Source organism: Pagrus pagrus, assembly GCF_965226575.1.
Source record: "Pagrus pagrus genome assembly, chromosome: 20".
In the NCBI taxonomy this organism is placed as follows: domain Eukaryota; kingdom Metazoa; phylum Chordata; class Actinopteri; order Spariformes; family Sparidae; genus Pagrus; species Pagrus pagrus.
In genome coordinates, this window is record NC_140207.1 from 11632749 (window position 1) to 11647389 (window position 14641).

At 42.2% G+C, this 14641-nt stretch overlaps 3 protein-coding genes across 3 annotated transcripts; 1 reads left to right on the forward strand and 2 right to left on the reverse strand.

The window, feature by feature from the left end:
* Positions 1–615: 615 nt before the first annotated feature.
* Positions 616–1686, reverse strand: nanos2 (nanos homolog 2). The gene has a single exon (XM_084340966.1). The coding sequence runs from the start codon at positions 1613–1615 to the stop codon at positions 1097–1099; it is 519 nt and encodes a 172-aa protein (XP_084197092.1). The 5' UTR covers positions 1616–1686; the 3' UTR covers positions 616–1096.
* Positions 1687–3058: 1372 nt separating this feature from the next.
* Positions 3059–11091, forward strand: kpna1 (karyopherin alpha 1 (importin alpha 5); the record flags this gene model as incomplete). The annotated part of the gene is given in 15 exon segments (XM_084341181.1): positions 3059–3088; positions 3091–3136; positions 3878–4011; positions 4632–4745; positions 4878–4977; positions 5327–5421; positions 5651–5782; positions 6009–6097; positions 6208–6307; positions 6498–6661; positions 7000–7078; positions 7185–7310; positions 7423–7550; positions 8027–8202; positions 9088–11091. Coding segments are annotated over 15 exon segments (1701 nt in total). The 3' UTR covers positions 9276–11091.
* A 240-nt stretch (positions 11092–11331) lies between these two features.
* On the reverse strand, positions 11332–14639 carry fam162a (family with sequence similarity 162 member A). The gene is made up of 5 exons (XM_084341182.1): positions 14483–14639; positions 13696–13806; positions 12987–13098; positions 12455–12563; positions 11332–12234 (listed from the first exon to the last, which is right to left on the reverse strand). The coding sequence occupies exons 1-5, from the start codon at positions 14523–14525 to the stop codon at positions 12118–12120; spliced, it is 492 nt and encodes a 163-aa protein (XP_084197308.1). The 5' UTR covers positions 14526–14639; the 3' UTR covers positions 11332–12117.
* Between the last annotated feature and the right edge of the window lie 2 nt (positions 14640–14641).

The window sequence follows — 14641 nt, forward strand, 5'->3', positions numbered from 1 at the left end:
AAGTAAAATGTACAATTTACTCTAATTTACATAAACTTATTAAAAGATCTATAAGGATCAGATAATGAATTTTTGCTCAACTCAATACATTCACTCAAGTGTTGTTCAATTTTGAGGTACTTGTACTTCAGTATTTCCCTGCTTCTACTCCACTATTGTACGTTTCAGAAGCAAAATATTGTACTTTTTATATTAGTTTAAAGTTTTACACACAAAACAGATGATGACCACACAGAATATGTTACACTTCATTGCATCTCTCACATTGAAGCATCAGTTATATAGTCTAAGGATATACGATCTATCAGGGGTCATTGTCCAAACACTCGTTTAGTAACAGAGATTTATCACCTGATCGAAGCAGTTTGTGGGACCTTGAATATGAATCGAGTTATGAAATGCTGACTTGCGGCTCTGACTATTACAAAACACATTGTGACTCTGACTGTATCTGACCTCAGTTACTTAAGCTGACTAATTTAAGATATATTTTCAGTGGTAAACGGACTCAAGTGTACTTAAGCAGAATTTTGAGATTTTCAAACACATGCTGGGCTACTTTAGGCTTCTACATCACCACATTTCAGACAGAACATGTGCTTTATATTCATTTATTTAAGATTAATGACACATCAAATAGTAGACAAAGATTACAGAAAACTATGCAGTAGGAAACTGGTTGAAATGTAAATAATATCATATCATTTTTGAAAATATCTGTCATTTGCCAACAGAACTTACGAAAGTATACAATGGACTCTACCATGTTCAATGTTTGTTTGTTTTTAAATTACATACAAAAGACGGTTTTCAGTTTCCAAAATGTCACTTCGACACTTGCGTGTTTCAAGGTTTGATAACATGTTTTGTTGAAACAGGGAAGGTGTGTGAAGAAACTATCCCTCCCTGCACAGCAGAATGACAGTAACACATATTGACTAAACAACGTCAAACATGAAACTCTTAAAAACACAACAGGTATGTAAACATGAACACATGACCAAAACATCTCTCAGCATGTACAGTGTCATCAGTCTCTTGCTGTCCATTGTCAGCTGGTCTTTCAGGACCGGGAGCCTGGCAGCTTCCTCGCCGCCTACTGCCGCCGCGCCTGCGGGCAGTAGCGGCGCGTGTGAGCCTGGTCCCCGGTGGCTCTACAGATGGGGCAGGTGTAGTTCCAGAGGACGGGGCAGATGACTTTCCCTTCGTCAGACTTCAGCTTGTGTGACCGGTACACCCGTGCAGACTCCCCGTTCTGCTTACAGAAGCGGCAGAAGTCTGAAGAAGTCCCGCTGGAGCTGCTGTTGTCCGACAGGCTGCTCTCTGAGCTGGTCCCCACGGAGTTCTTGCGGTGCCCCCGCCGGGAGGTCTGGATGTGGCTCCACGCTCCGGCTCCGGCTCCGGCTGCGGCTCTCCGGGGTCCCTCGGTGTCTCCTCTGGGGTCCCCCTCACGCAGATCGCACAGCTTCTCCATGACTCTGCCCAGGTTCATGTAGTCGTGCCACATGTCGAAGAAGTCCCCGTCGGGCAGGAGGTTGCTCTGGACTCTTTGCATAGTTGCCATCTTTTGGAGGAGAAGTTGCGCACAGTTTGCGCCTGTGTTGGAGCGCATCATATTTATAGAGTCGTTTAAAGTGCGACAATGTTTGGATCTTAATGGGGTGAGGTGGATCGCTGGCAGGTGCAGTCAGGAGAAAAAAAAACTCCAAATGTGATTGGAAACGTGTTTTCTTTCATCTCAGTAGCATGGCTGTCGCCTGGCATCAGGGGCCAAATGATCAGAAAATGATACCAACAGATGAATAAATCCTCTACCACGTGTTTTATATTATCATGTTATATTTTATAATATTGTGTTGCATGTTGACTATGGCACTGTAATAATAAAGGAAAAATAATGGCACAAAGGCAGTCTTTGAGATTGGTTTATGGTCTCTCTCTCTCTCTCCCTCTCTCTCTCTCTCTCTCTGTGTGTGTGTGTGTGTGTGTGTGTGTGTCCGGGGTAACATTCCTTGTTTGAGATAAATCCCCTAATTTTTCCAGATAGCTCACCAATCGTGCTTTAAGTGCCAAAGGGTCAGACAGGGTTTATGCATTAGGCCCTATTTGACCCTTTATTCACCTCCCCCACTCTCTGTCCCCCTCTCTCTCTCACACACACACACACATACAAAACCCACATTTCAAAGATAAACAGACATTGCGTAATTTCAAGTGCGCAGAAATAAAAGTGATACAAATAATGGAAAGGTTAGCCTCTATTGGTGTAGAGGAAGAGGAGCTGTTATGTAGCCTGTGTTTGTTTTAATGTATCTTATTATTTTATTTCTGTCTTTATTTATCTATATCTACTCTCTATGTTTGGTGTGAAATTGTAAAAAAAAAAAAAAAATGCTTTCGAGAATATGGATGATTATGATCATGAATAAAGAGGAAAATGTGATGATTATTATTTAATATCACTGTTTTGTCCTCATCAGCATATTGTGTCCCCCCCCCCCTGAGTATAAACAATAAAATATTTCATCTGCATAAATTCAGCTTGCATAGCCTTTTAACACTGTGCTTATGATGATGCTTGAGGTAAACACTGCTGGTGCTCCTGTGAGCTCCCCTCCGCTGTGATGAGTGCTGCTGGGTGACGCGTGTGCAGCTGCAGCGCCGGCGCCGGAGCGTCTCTCCCCTCACAGAAAGTATCTTTTTTGAAGAGGCTCATACTTCAGACGCCACCCGGGCACACACACCTGTAGGTCGGCCCTGCTGCACTCAGTCCTCCCCTGAAGTTGGCTGCGTGGCTCCAACTGCGTATTATCATTATCTCACTGCGGCTGTTCCTCTGAATAAAGACACGAACAAACGCGCCACACGTAAAACGTGTTGACAAACATGTTGACTGTTGAATTATTACACGTTTACAGTAAGTGTGCAGCATGTAAATGTGGATTATGGAGGCTGTTTGTCTACTTATTTACAAAGCAGGAGCGTCGCGTGGGTGGGGCGGGGAGTCGGTGCGGGGGAAGCTGTGTGTGTGTGTGGGGGGGTGCGCTTAGTATGACGCATGCGCAGTAGTATACCGGCGACGGCTGTACAAACGGTGGCCTAGCGAACCAGGGGATTACAGAGCCCAATTTGACAGGTCAGTTAATAAGAATTACACACATTTGGGGGTCTGTGTATGTTAACGCCGTGTAACCAGAGGCTAATTAAATTCTTTCTGTCGGCAATATTTGGAAAACATTTGGCTGTCGCATGAGCTAACGTTAAGGTTGCATTTCAGAGCTAACGTCAGCTAGCTAGCTTTCGGCAGTACGTTGTGCTAACAACGGGTTTGACATTAGCTAGCTAGCTAGCTAGCTGATTACGAGTAGCCTCCCCTTAAACCCGTGCTTTATGAATTTTAAAATGTTTCGTGCTCTGCTGATTTGTGAACTGATAGGGGGAAACATCACCCCGGTTAATTAGATATTGATATGTCTGGCTGCTTTTAAATCAAGCAGTGTTAAGACACATAAAGCTAACGAGCTAGCTAGTATCCTTAGATGCCCCCATTTGTTGAACTGTGATTGCTGAGAGGAATGATGTCCTATTTAGTTATGTAAACTACAGCTGAAGTTTCGATATCAACTTAGCTATATTAGTGAGTGATCGTCTGTTGTTTGACACATGAACACAACTGGCGAAGGCTGCCCTGCTTACAGCTAACTTTGATATGATATGGCTAGAGATACATATAGCATATGCATTGTTATACAACTGGTGGTGAAAATCGGATTTTGCCATCTATCAGTACAGTATTCACTTCCAAATTGGAAGTTAATGGACTCTCCAAACAGTATCGTAGTCTGACTACACAAACTTTATCTCTTCATCTATTAAGGCTACACAATGAGTCAGGGTAAGGACAATGCACGACTCAAGAGCTACAAGAACAAGTCCCTCAACACAGATGAAATGAGAAGAAGGAGGGAAGAGGAAGGCCTACAGCTCCGCAAACAGAAGAAAGATGAACAGGTGAGTTAAGCTGGAGGAGCTAATCTAGCCCTCCTCAGCAGAGGATGAGTTTCAGTTAGGGATGCACAATGTATCAGATAAAGAAATTATCAACCAGATACTAGGAAATTGATATTATTGGTTATTCATCAGTATCTGTGAAATTCTTGCCAATAAAAACAGTTGATAATATTAAGCGAAATTTCTCTAATTGACTTAACAAGCACAGCATTTACGATCTCCGATACAGTAGGTGGCGGTATGGACCTTGAAACCCCACCAATAAACACAGAGAAGAAGTAGAGCTATGGGATATAAACTCATGCAGCTTTGCTCATTATCTGAGCTTTTCTCACCTTCAGGTCTGCACAAACGACAGGTTATGAACTTCTTTCTAGAATACAAAATGTGTAATTATCCTTTATCTTATTGGTATTGGCCATGAGAAGAAGGCAATTATGGTTGGCGTACTGGCTGAAAAAAATATGCATTGTGAATCCCTAGTTTTAGCATCCATTATTGTAGAAGCAAAATATTCCCAGAGGCCAAATCCATGCTGTGTTCCCTAGCTATGTAATGGCGATGAGGTAATATGTTTAGAAAGACCAAAAATCATTTATTTAATTGTTATTCCGTTGCAGCTTTTTAAGAGGAGGAATGTTGCCACAGTGGAGGATGATGGCGTCCCAGAGGACGATGGGATGGCCGATAGCGGCTACCTGGAGTCCCAGGCTAACAACATGGACCCACTCATGGTAAGAAGAGAAAGATTGCTCGAAGCAGTAAAACACAATCCTGCCATCCTTCTACATTTACTACACGTTTGAAGTCAGAAGTGAATTCATTTCCTCTGTGTTTTATCATATCTTCATGTCCCTGCTACACAGGGTGGGGTCATCTCTGAAGATATGACTCAGATGATCTTCTCCAGTTCTCCTGAGCAGCAGCTAATAGGCACTCAGCGCTTTAGGAAACTCCTTTCTAAAGGTAAGGGTGCTGTAGATGGCTATGATTCCTCCGCATAGATACTTTTCACCCCTGTTCATGACAGTGGCACCTGGCTGTGTACCTTTGCACAAGTGCTGGATGACAATTTAATGCCTTCAACAGGGAATATTAATCATTGTTTCATGCATACATTATATAATCAGTCTAAATTAATTTGTCTTCAACAAAACAACTTGAAAAAACTGCCACTTTCAACCTTTGTCATTGTTGCAGCAGTAAAACACGTATTATTGCTTTATAACTTTTAATCCCAAAGTAAATATTTTTATCTATTGATATCAAGATAATGCTATGTTCATCTTTGTCATACTGTCCCCTTTACACACAGAACCCAACCCACCCATTGATGAAGTCATTGCCACTGCAGGGGTGGTGGAGCGCTTTGTTGAGTTCCTGAAGAGAAGAGAAAACTGCACATTGCAGGTACATTTGCTCAGTGTCTTTGTTACAGTGCAGGTGTGCACAAGCTGACTAAGCTGGGGAGAGTTGAAGCTGCTTAATATTCTGGCAGTGTTGTTGTTTGTTATGAACTCCTTCTGCACTAACAATGCATGTCACATACTGTACGCATTGTGTGTGTGGTGCAGGTAGAGAAAATAACACACTTGACAGTTTTATGTAATAAATGAATATATTTTGACTGTTGTTTTAGTTTGAAGCTGCATGGGTGTTGACCAACATTGCATCAGGTACATCCCATCAGACTCGGGTGGTGATCCAGGCTGGAGCTGTGCCAATTTTCATAGAGATGCTCAGCTCGGATTTTGAAGACGTACAGGAACAGGTACCAAGGATTTAGACATACAGTACATCACTTCCCTCTATTAGTCAAATGTCTCCCCACTAACAGTCACTTATACTTCTCTTTTTTGTTTCCCCATTATAACTTTTATGTAAAACAGCAACATATATGTAGTTAACCTGCTTGGTTGAATAAATATAGTTCTGTTATTGAATATTGTACATTTTGATGTTGTTCATCGACTGACCTGAATTGCTTTGCTCCTCAGGCAGTGTGGGCCCTGGGAAACATAGCAGGAGATAGCACAGAATGCAGAGACTTTGTCATAGACTGCAACATTCTGCCTTCCTTGGTGCAGTAAGTAGCAGCTCAATGTCACATTGTCTTCCCCCTGAATCTTCTTATAACGCTTGAAAATTAAGAGTAACTTTGATCCTGTATCCTCTATAACAAAACTCCTTCTGCAGGTTGTTGGCCAAACAGAATCGTCTAACGATGATGAGAAACGCAGTGTGGGCGCTCTCAAACCTGTGCAGAGGAAAGAACCCACCTCCGGACTTCACTAAGGTAATTTGCCAAGATAACCATATCACTATGGCAACGGCACACTTCTCACTTGGCTAAAGTACAACATATCTCACACTACAAGGTCACAAGCCGTATGAAGTAACTTATATCTAACCTGGAAAAACAATCACACTCGACACCAACATGATCCCTCCTGATGTGCCTCTTTGTCCCGATTTTTTCCCCCCAGGTGTCCCCATGTCTCAGTGTGCTGTCCTGGCTGCTGTTTGTCAATGACACAGACATTCTGGCTGATGCATGCTGGGCACTCTCCTATCTATCTGATGGCCCCAATGACAAAATCCAGGCTGTTATTGATTCTGGAGTCTGTCGCAGGCTGGTGGAGTTGCTGATGTAAGGCTCTAAAGAGACACTGTAAACACGCACACAAAAAGATATTTATTGCTGGAGAAGAGCTTTTTACGGTAACAGGCTGTCCTGGGTGTGACAATCCAGATGCGAGTGTGTTGTGAACATTCCCAGACAGTAATGGAGTTTTACCAATGCATTACCAGCTGTGACAAACTGCAAAAGTTAAGACAGGATACACTACACTTCTAAGTGTTCCTGTAGTGTTTCTATATGAAAAAACAACCCGTAAACTCACTGTTAAGTCGCTACTGTCATGAAACTGGAGAGCAAACATATTTATATCAGTTTGATTGCTCATACTTTACAATCCTTTGTTCCAGGCACTCTGATTATAAGGTGGTGTCTCCTGCACTGCGAGCTGTTGGGAACATAGTCACAGGAGATGATCTACAAACGCAGGTAATGGCAGCTTGAACACACACAGAGGTTATACTTACCCAGAATGTAATTGAATACTTACTGATGAATCATTCTGACTTTGTGTGTAATTTGCTTGACTGCCCAGGTGATTTTGAACTGTTCAGCGCTGCAGTCCCTACTTCACCTCCTGAGTAGCCCCAAGGAGTCCATCAAGAAGGAAGCCTGCTGGACGATCTCCAACATTACTGCAGGGAACCGAGCACAAATACAGGTGTGCATGGATGTCAGCGTTGCATCCCAAAGAATAACCTTGGACGTTTTTACTTTATAGAAGTTTGAAAGCATTCCCTCATTTAATCACGTCTTTTTTCCCCTCTCTGTAGATGGTGATTGATGCAGGTCTGCTGCCTCCTCTCATCACGATCCTGCAGGTAGCAGAGTTTCGCACGAGGAAGGAGGCAGCCTGGGCCATCACCAATGCCACCTCGGGGGGCTCTGCAGAGCAAATTAGGTAAGACCACTGATGCAGTTTAACATACAGCCAGTGTGTACAGTACTATATCCAAGGCTTCACATCCATTGAAATGTGGCTTGTTCCTCTGTAATTAACGACATTTTATGAAATAATACAGGGTTAGCATTTAGCACTGCTCACGGAAGTACATCACTGATTTGTTGCTTTTTATGTAGGGCATTGTTTAATAATGTCAACATGGCAGAAATGAATACATTCAGCAAAAAGTTTGGGCTATAACTTATTAGTTACACCTGTATAAATCATTCAAAGCAGTAGAGGTAGTAGTACCTTCTTGTAGCTGTTGTAGTAATGAGTAATGTACTAATGTGGTGTAGTTTTATCTTTTAATGCAGGTGTGGTGTCTTGATAATGCTTTGTATCTACTGTTAATCCAAACACAATTATTTGCTTTGAATGAGTAATAAAAGTTCTGCCCCATCTCTGCTCTGTGTGCGTGCTGCCCCCTGCAGGCACCTGGTGGAACTCGGCTGTATTAAACCTCTGTGCGACCTGCTCACTCTCATGGACTCCAAAATAGTTCAGGTGGCTCTGAATGGCCTGGAGAATATTCTGCGACTGGGAGAACTGGAGGCCAAGAGGGGAGGAGGCATCAACCCTTACTGTGCACTCATTGAAGAGGCCTATGGTAAGTCTACACACACACAGACACTCGATTTAAATGATGTAATTACATTTGAGCAATTCTAAATGTACCCACATGATCAAAATATCTAAATACAGTCATATGGGCAAATAATGCATGAAAGATGAGCGATTTTATTTCCCTATCTGTGACACATTATGTGAGGTTTTGTATGTATTTGCATAATTGGGTTTAGTTTTATGAGCCCAGAGTTCAGTTTTATGCACTACAGTTTGTAATGCAGGTTTCACAAACAACTCAAAGAAACAAGGTTTTACAACTTAATGACATTGTTGACCAGTTTGTTGTTTTTCAGTCACCCTGAAAGAAGTAGAACTTATTGGAAACATACATTTTAGGTGGAAATTAAGTAAAAACGTATACAGTGATGAACCTTGTCATGTTGGCTTTATGAAGTCAAGCATAGCACATGTTTGGAAACTAATAATTATTCTCATCATTAATTATCTGACAGTTAGCTTTTCAATTAACTGATCAATCCTTAAATATATATTATGCAACATTTCAGCATTAAAATGTCTAAAAACAATTGGACATTTTCATATAAGTTGTTGAGTTGTGTACTTCCAGTAATGTTCAAACATCGAGTAATCTAATTTTACTAAAGGAAACGATGCATGTCATTCGGTCGCCTGTTGCCTGTAACCTGCCAGAGAGAGTCATAGAGTTTATTTGATTCCAGAAAATGGTGGGATTACTTGTCCAAAATATTAAAGATGTTCAATTTATAGTGATATAAAACATGTGGAAAACCAGCAAATCCTCACATATGAGACACTGGGAAAAGACACTTTTACTTATATTTTATCACTGACAGATAATTATTTGTCAGTAAACTAATAATTCCAACACAACACTCCTTCTCAGGTCTGGACAAGTTGGAGTTCCTGCAGGGTCACGAGAACCAGGAAATCTACCAGAAAGCCTTCGACCTGATCGAGCGCTACTTCAACACTGAAGACGAGGACCCGTCTCTGGCTCCCGCCGTCGATCTGCAGCAGCAGCAGTTCCTCTTCCAGCAGTGCGAGGCCCCGATGGAAGGCTTCCAGCTATAATGCTAAATCCTCCCTCCCTCCGTGCTCCACCTTCATCCTCACCTCTGCTCATTTCTCTCACTGCCACGATCAAGGGTTGCGACGACCCTCGGCTCCCCTCCTCCTTTTTTCCCTTCTCATCGTCAGAGAGGTTGATTTAATCATTATCATGATTATGAAAAAATGTAACATTACGGGAGCACATGTGTGTGAGTGCGTCCAACGTGGGTCAAGTTCTGCAGTCTTGTCAGCCAGTTCGTGAAGGTTTCACTCATCATTCTGTCTTGCGCCGATCTCACCTCTGCGCCTGAACCCCTCCTGCCTGCCCAGGGCCCAGCATCTCCTACTAGCAGATTGTCCCTCCAACAACACCCCCGTCTTACTTTTTGGACATCCTCCTCGGCTCATCCCGTATAAAGATCACCTCTCCACGTTCCCGCAGGATTGGCGACCCCTGTCTCTGATGAAGCGGGAGTTTGTAGGACTGCACTGCTTGTCTGATTGAAGCATTAATGACTCACAAGACAGACAAACATGGACGTGAGTTCCCCCCCTCCTGCACACACGCATAGAGAAGAATGATCTAACCTAAACACTGGACTGACTATGAGACGTCGACCACATGTTTGTGGTCTTTGGACTGAGCTGCCCACAACGGGGGCCATGTGGCCAGTCCCAACCCAAGGACTCACCTGACCTCTACGAAAGGCACTTAATCGACTCAAAAATGGAGGTTCCTCACTTCCTCTATCCGGCCATTGGATAAGTGACCACAGATGGACAAATTAGGAACTTGACTGTGTCGCTGAGGGGTGGAGCTTGTCAGTGACAAACCAGGCTGCTTGCGTTCCCTCCTGGATCTCATATCATGCATTCCTCTATCCAGTAACGGGACATTCCACCTGCACAGCTCCATCCTGAAGAGTTTAGACTGCCTGCCGCCTCTGGTGTGATGTGAATTACCCCATGGAACCATGGGAATTGGAGTCTTCCCGCGCACTGAGACAATTGGACAGACTTAGACAAGACAAAAAAGAAACAGACTATTTAACCCTGGAATCTGTCCAGCAGCAGACCAGCGGGAATTTTTATTATCTTACCATAATTTCATTTCATTTGCAGCACTTTAGTTCAGGACTGACGCCTGCTCTTCGAGAATATACAGTAGTTTTTGCATTAACTATTTAATTGGTTCACGGCGGGGCTCTTCCCTCCTCAGGAAGCGAGGCGTAAAGAGATCCGATCTGAATCTTGGTCCCCTTCTGGTATGACAAGGATTACAATGTACTTCACTGTTTACTCAAGCAGATTGTGGACTGAAACTGTTAGCACACTAATTACAATCAGTTGATCATGCTGCCTCAGCAAAGCTAGAAGAACTTTATTGTGACAAAGTAAACGAGACTCTTTTGGAAAATTGGCTGTTTAGCTGTGAGCAGTCTAAAACATGTTCAGGTAGTATTTTCCAATTTGATCACGCCAAATCATCGACACACGTGTCAGCTATTGGGTCTAAAGTTGGTCTTTTTTTAAAAAGCATAATGTTGTTTTTTAGTTGGGGTTAGCATCTGTCATGTTGCTGATGGTGCCATAATCTTTATTCTACAAAAATCCTTCCAGATCATTTCAACAAAAATCCAGATTAAAACTTGAAAATACTGGTGATCACCTTAGTTAGCAGAACTGAATGTTTGTTTACCAAGTCCTCTTTACATTGCTTACTTTTGTCGAAATCTCTGCAAGAGATGACCAGCTCTTCATGTTAATTACTGTTTGTTGTACTGAGTTTGTGCAGCTGTCCCCTGTTATGCCATTTGCATAAAAGCTGTTTCATGAACGACAGTGTAAGCGAATCAGTTTCATTGTAGTTAGCATACAGAACAAATTGTTTCGGGAAGTATTTTCTTTGATCAAATTGCTGATGTACAATTAAAGAAATGGTAGTATTTCTGCATAAGGCAGCAATTTATGCAGATCAAGTATTTTCTTAATTAATCCTGTGGACTATAAACAGTGAAAGTGACTTTAGACTTGTAGTTTATATGAAACCAGATCAGGTCATTAAACCAGACAGGAATTCTCAAGAAGGATTACTTTATTGATTTTGATATTTTTTTGGTGCTCACTATTTACAAACATAGATGTCACATCAGTCATGAACAAACCAACCTCATTACATGAGTATCAGGACAGGACAGACTATTGTGCAGATGGATTGTGCCTGATTCAACTTCTTGATGCTCTCTTAAAAGAAGATCATTCAAATCCCTTGAGGGCCGACAAACAAGACTGATGCCTCTGAGGGGAAAAAAGGTTACCTAAGGCATTTAGGTTGGAGAGTTTGAGAGGTATGTGAAGGTTTACTAGAAGCATTTTATTAATTCCAATGGGAAATAGACACTGTTGCATCTGTTTAACAGATTTCTTACCCGAAAATCATTATTTCACTATGTAGTAAAAGCAAATAATTTGTGTTATATATAAAAAAAAAATCCTAAAACCTCCATTACAGTACCAGGTTGCATCATACTAAAGTTTCCACTCTCCTCTGGTGACCAAATGCTACCACCACATACATTTTAAGTGAAACAGGTGCCATTTTATTACCTCAGTACATTCACTTAAAAGATAAAACCTTACATTACATCGGGTGTCAAAATTACTCAAATGATCCATACTTGATCTGTGACGGTCAACCTCCAGGTTACAACAGGTAATACTAAGAATGAACCACGCAGACGACTATTGGTCTCTCTGTATGATGGAAGTGGAGAGCTCGTAAGTTGTGTCACATATAGCAAGAGGGAGGACCTGTTGGCTCAATATCTGGGGAAAAATGACAAGGCTGAGATGTTGTCCTCCATCACTGAGCCTTCTCAGACAGGGCGGCAGCAGCCTCCCTCTCTCTCGCCATTTCCTCTCGCCATCTTGCTTTCTTCTCCATGTTTTGTTTCGTCAGCGACTCGTGCCTGCCTGCAGCCTGCGACACAATGAGACAAATTGCTGGTAAGAGCTGAAAATGTTCCATTCTCCACATGATATTTAGATATAGCAGAGAAGAACAGAAGGGTTAATTTTTAAGACAAAGCTACAAGCAAAAGTACAGACACTTCTTTCACATTGTTGTGGGCCATTTAACTCTGAGATTGAAAATGGAGAAAAACAATGCATGCAAACAGCGGGGTCAACTTGTCACTCACCCGTTTGCCCATGATGACCATCACCAGACAGGCCACTATTGTGGCGGCCATCATCACATAGCAGGTTTTCACTCTGACTTTGTTTCTGGCAGCATCAATCATCTCAAACCTGAGGCAAAGGCAGGTGTGCAAACAGAAAAAGGTCTGTAGCCAGATACAGTAGTATTTTGACACACTTGGCAGAGACATGGTCATCAAAGTCAACAGCAATAACATAATTACAACATGTCTTTGTAAACCGAGCCTTGCTCCATCCTGAGTACAGGAGGTGGGAGGTCTGCAGTTTGTATGCGTGACAGTTAAGTCTTTTATCACAGCAACAGATCAGATATGATCTCTACCCTGATTTCAATTATGTCCAGCCACAAACAGAACTGCAGCCATCTTGGAACATCAGCTTACCGCAGCAGCACCACCGCTCATCCAATTAGTTTTCTCTGTTCTTGCGTTGTATCTTAACTAGATCACCCAAAGGGCCAGTCACATACGAGTGTGCTGGGAGGTCTGGTATAAACAGGAAAATGCTACTTACGACACAAATTCTGGTATCTGGTCCGCTGTCTTAAAGCGTCCCGACCACAGCAGCATCCTCCTGTCCATCTCTGAGGGTTTGTAGCCTGGGACTCGGAAACCAGCACGGTTTGCTGTGTGAAAGAACAAACAAACAGAGGTTTAAGTCCACAAATCCACATCTTGAACAAAAAAGAGGGATCGAGGTGAAGTTCAATTTCACAAGCCCCAGTCATTAGCTCCATCACCCCAGAGACTGTGATTTCCTGTGTCCCTCCTCCCTCTGAGACCAAAGAAAACTTTCACACACTTGGCTACAGCAATAACAAGTGACTTGTGATGTCCAAAATCCTCTGGCAGTCAATACAGGGATGCTTTATCGCTGACCTGTTCTGGGAGTCTACTTTAAAAATTTTGAAGAAAAAGATTGGTTTGAGCCATCAGTTTGGGAACACCAGGTCATTTGTCCTGGGTCATGGGGGGCCCAAAGGAGCTCTCTAACCCCTCAAATTATCTGCTGGTGGGGCATTTGTGGGTCATCTTGTCCTAGAAACAATCAAGAATATCAGCGGTCCTCAGACATATAAAGGTAGTCTGGATTAGAAGTGAAAAGATTAAATGAGTGGTGGTAAATTTCTGCAGCTGCTGGGTCTTGCTTTGTGGTTATGTGCATGTATAATACAAAAACCAGAAGACAAGAGAATCTGGTTGTTTATGATCCAAAACTGTACCGTGTGCTGGAGCTGTAGTCGGAGGAGGAGGAGGCTCTGCTTTGGCCTCCTGTGGTTTATTGCACATGCCTCTGTGGCTCCATGTTTCAGTGACCTGCCTGCACCTCTGACCTGTTAAAATATGAAAAAAAGCAAAAAGACTGAGTGTATTGTACATGGAAGGAATGCTATATTAGTTAACCTGTTCAGTATTTTCCCAATTTATCATTTTAAAATTGAGATTTCTAAAGCCCATCGGGACTTCCTGAAGTGGCTTTTTTGTCAACAAACCAGTGAGGTTCAATTTAAGATCACATTAAACAGAAAATCTCAATTTTACATGAAGGGGCTAAATAAGTAATCAGAACATGCATCATACAAGTACAGCCATAAGAAAGGCTGAGCCAATGTCCACTGTCCACTTCCATTATAAAAAGTAGGCGTGTCAGGTAAACAAAGCCCAGAAATATCGTGTAATAAAAAAAACTAAAAAGGTTTGCAAGGTCAAAGTATCTTGGTGGGGCTTTTTTTTATGGGATGACCAAACCTGAACACGAATTACACATTTCACAATACGGGAACGGTTACCATCATTACCTACGTTACCTGTCGAGTCACGCACCTTTCATAGCCACGAACGAAGAATTAAATAAAACAACAAATACAAATATATAATGTTAGTAGTATGTGAGATTGTAAGAGGTGTAACTAGCTGCTAAATCAACAATGAAGTTACAAATAGAGAGGGTGTCATTCAGTTTTAAATCTAAAGAAACACAGAAAATTCAAGAAATTGACAAATACGAACCTAGAAGGCTGCCAACGGAAAGGCGAGATCTGACGAAATTCATATTTTTTGTTAAAGTAAATAAGGTACAACGTGTCTCTCAAGCCATTAAAGTGCGTCGCCACACTTCCAGCCTTCAGTCAGCTGCTGAAAGTCAACTAGCTGAGCTTTCGACAACTG

Bases quoted from the DNA above. Each gene is read 5' to 3' on its own strand.
- nanos2 (XM_084340966.1), bottom strand. From the start codon at position 1,615: ATGATGCGCTCCAACACAGGCGCAAACTGTGCGCAACTTCTCCTCCAA.
- fam162a (XM_084341182.1), bottom strand. From the start codon at position 14,525: ATGAATTTCGTCAGATCTCGCCTTTCCGTTGGCAGCCTTCTAG. The intron at 13,099-13,695 runs GTACAGTTTTGG...TCTTTCACACAG, and splicing joins GACTACAGCTCCAGCACACG to CAAACCGTGCTGGTTTCCGA. The intron at 12,235-12,454 runs GTGAGTGACAAG...ATTGTGTCGCAG, and splicing joins TGGTCATCATGGGCAAACGG to GCTGCAGGCAGGCACGAGTC.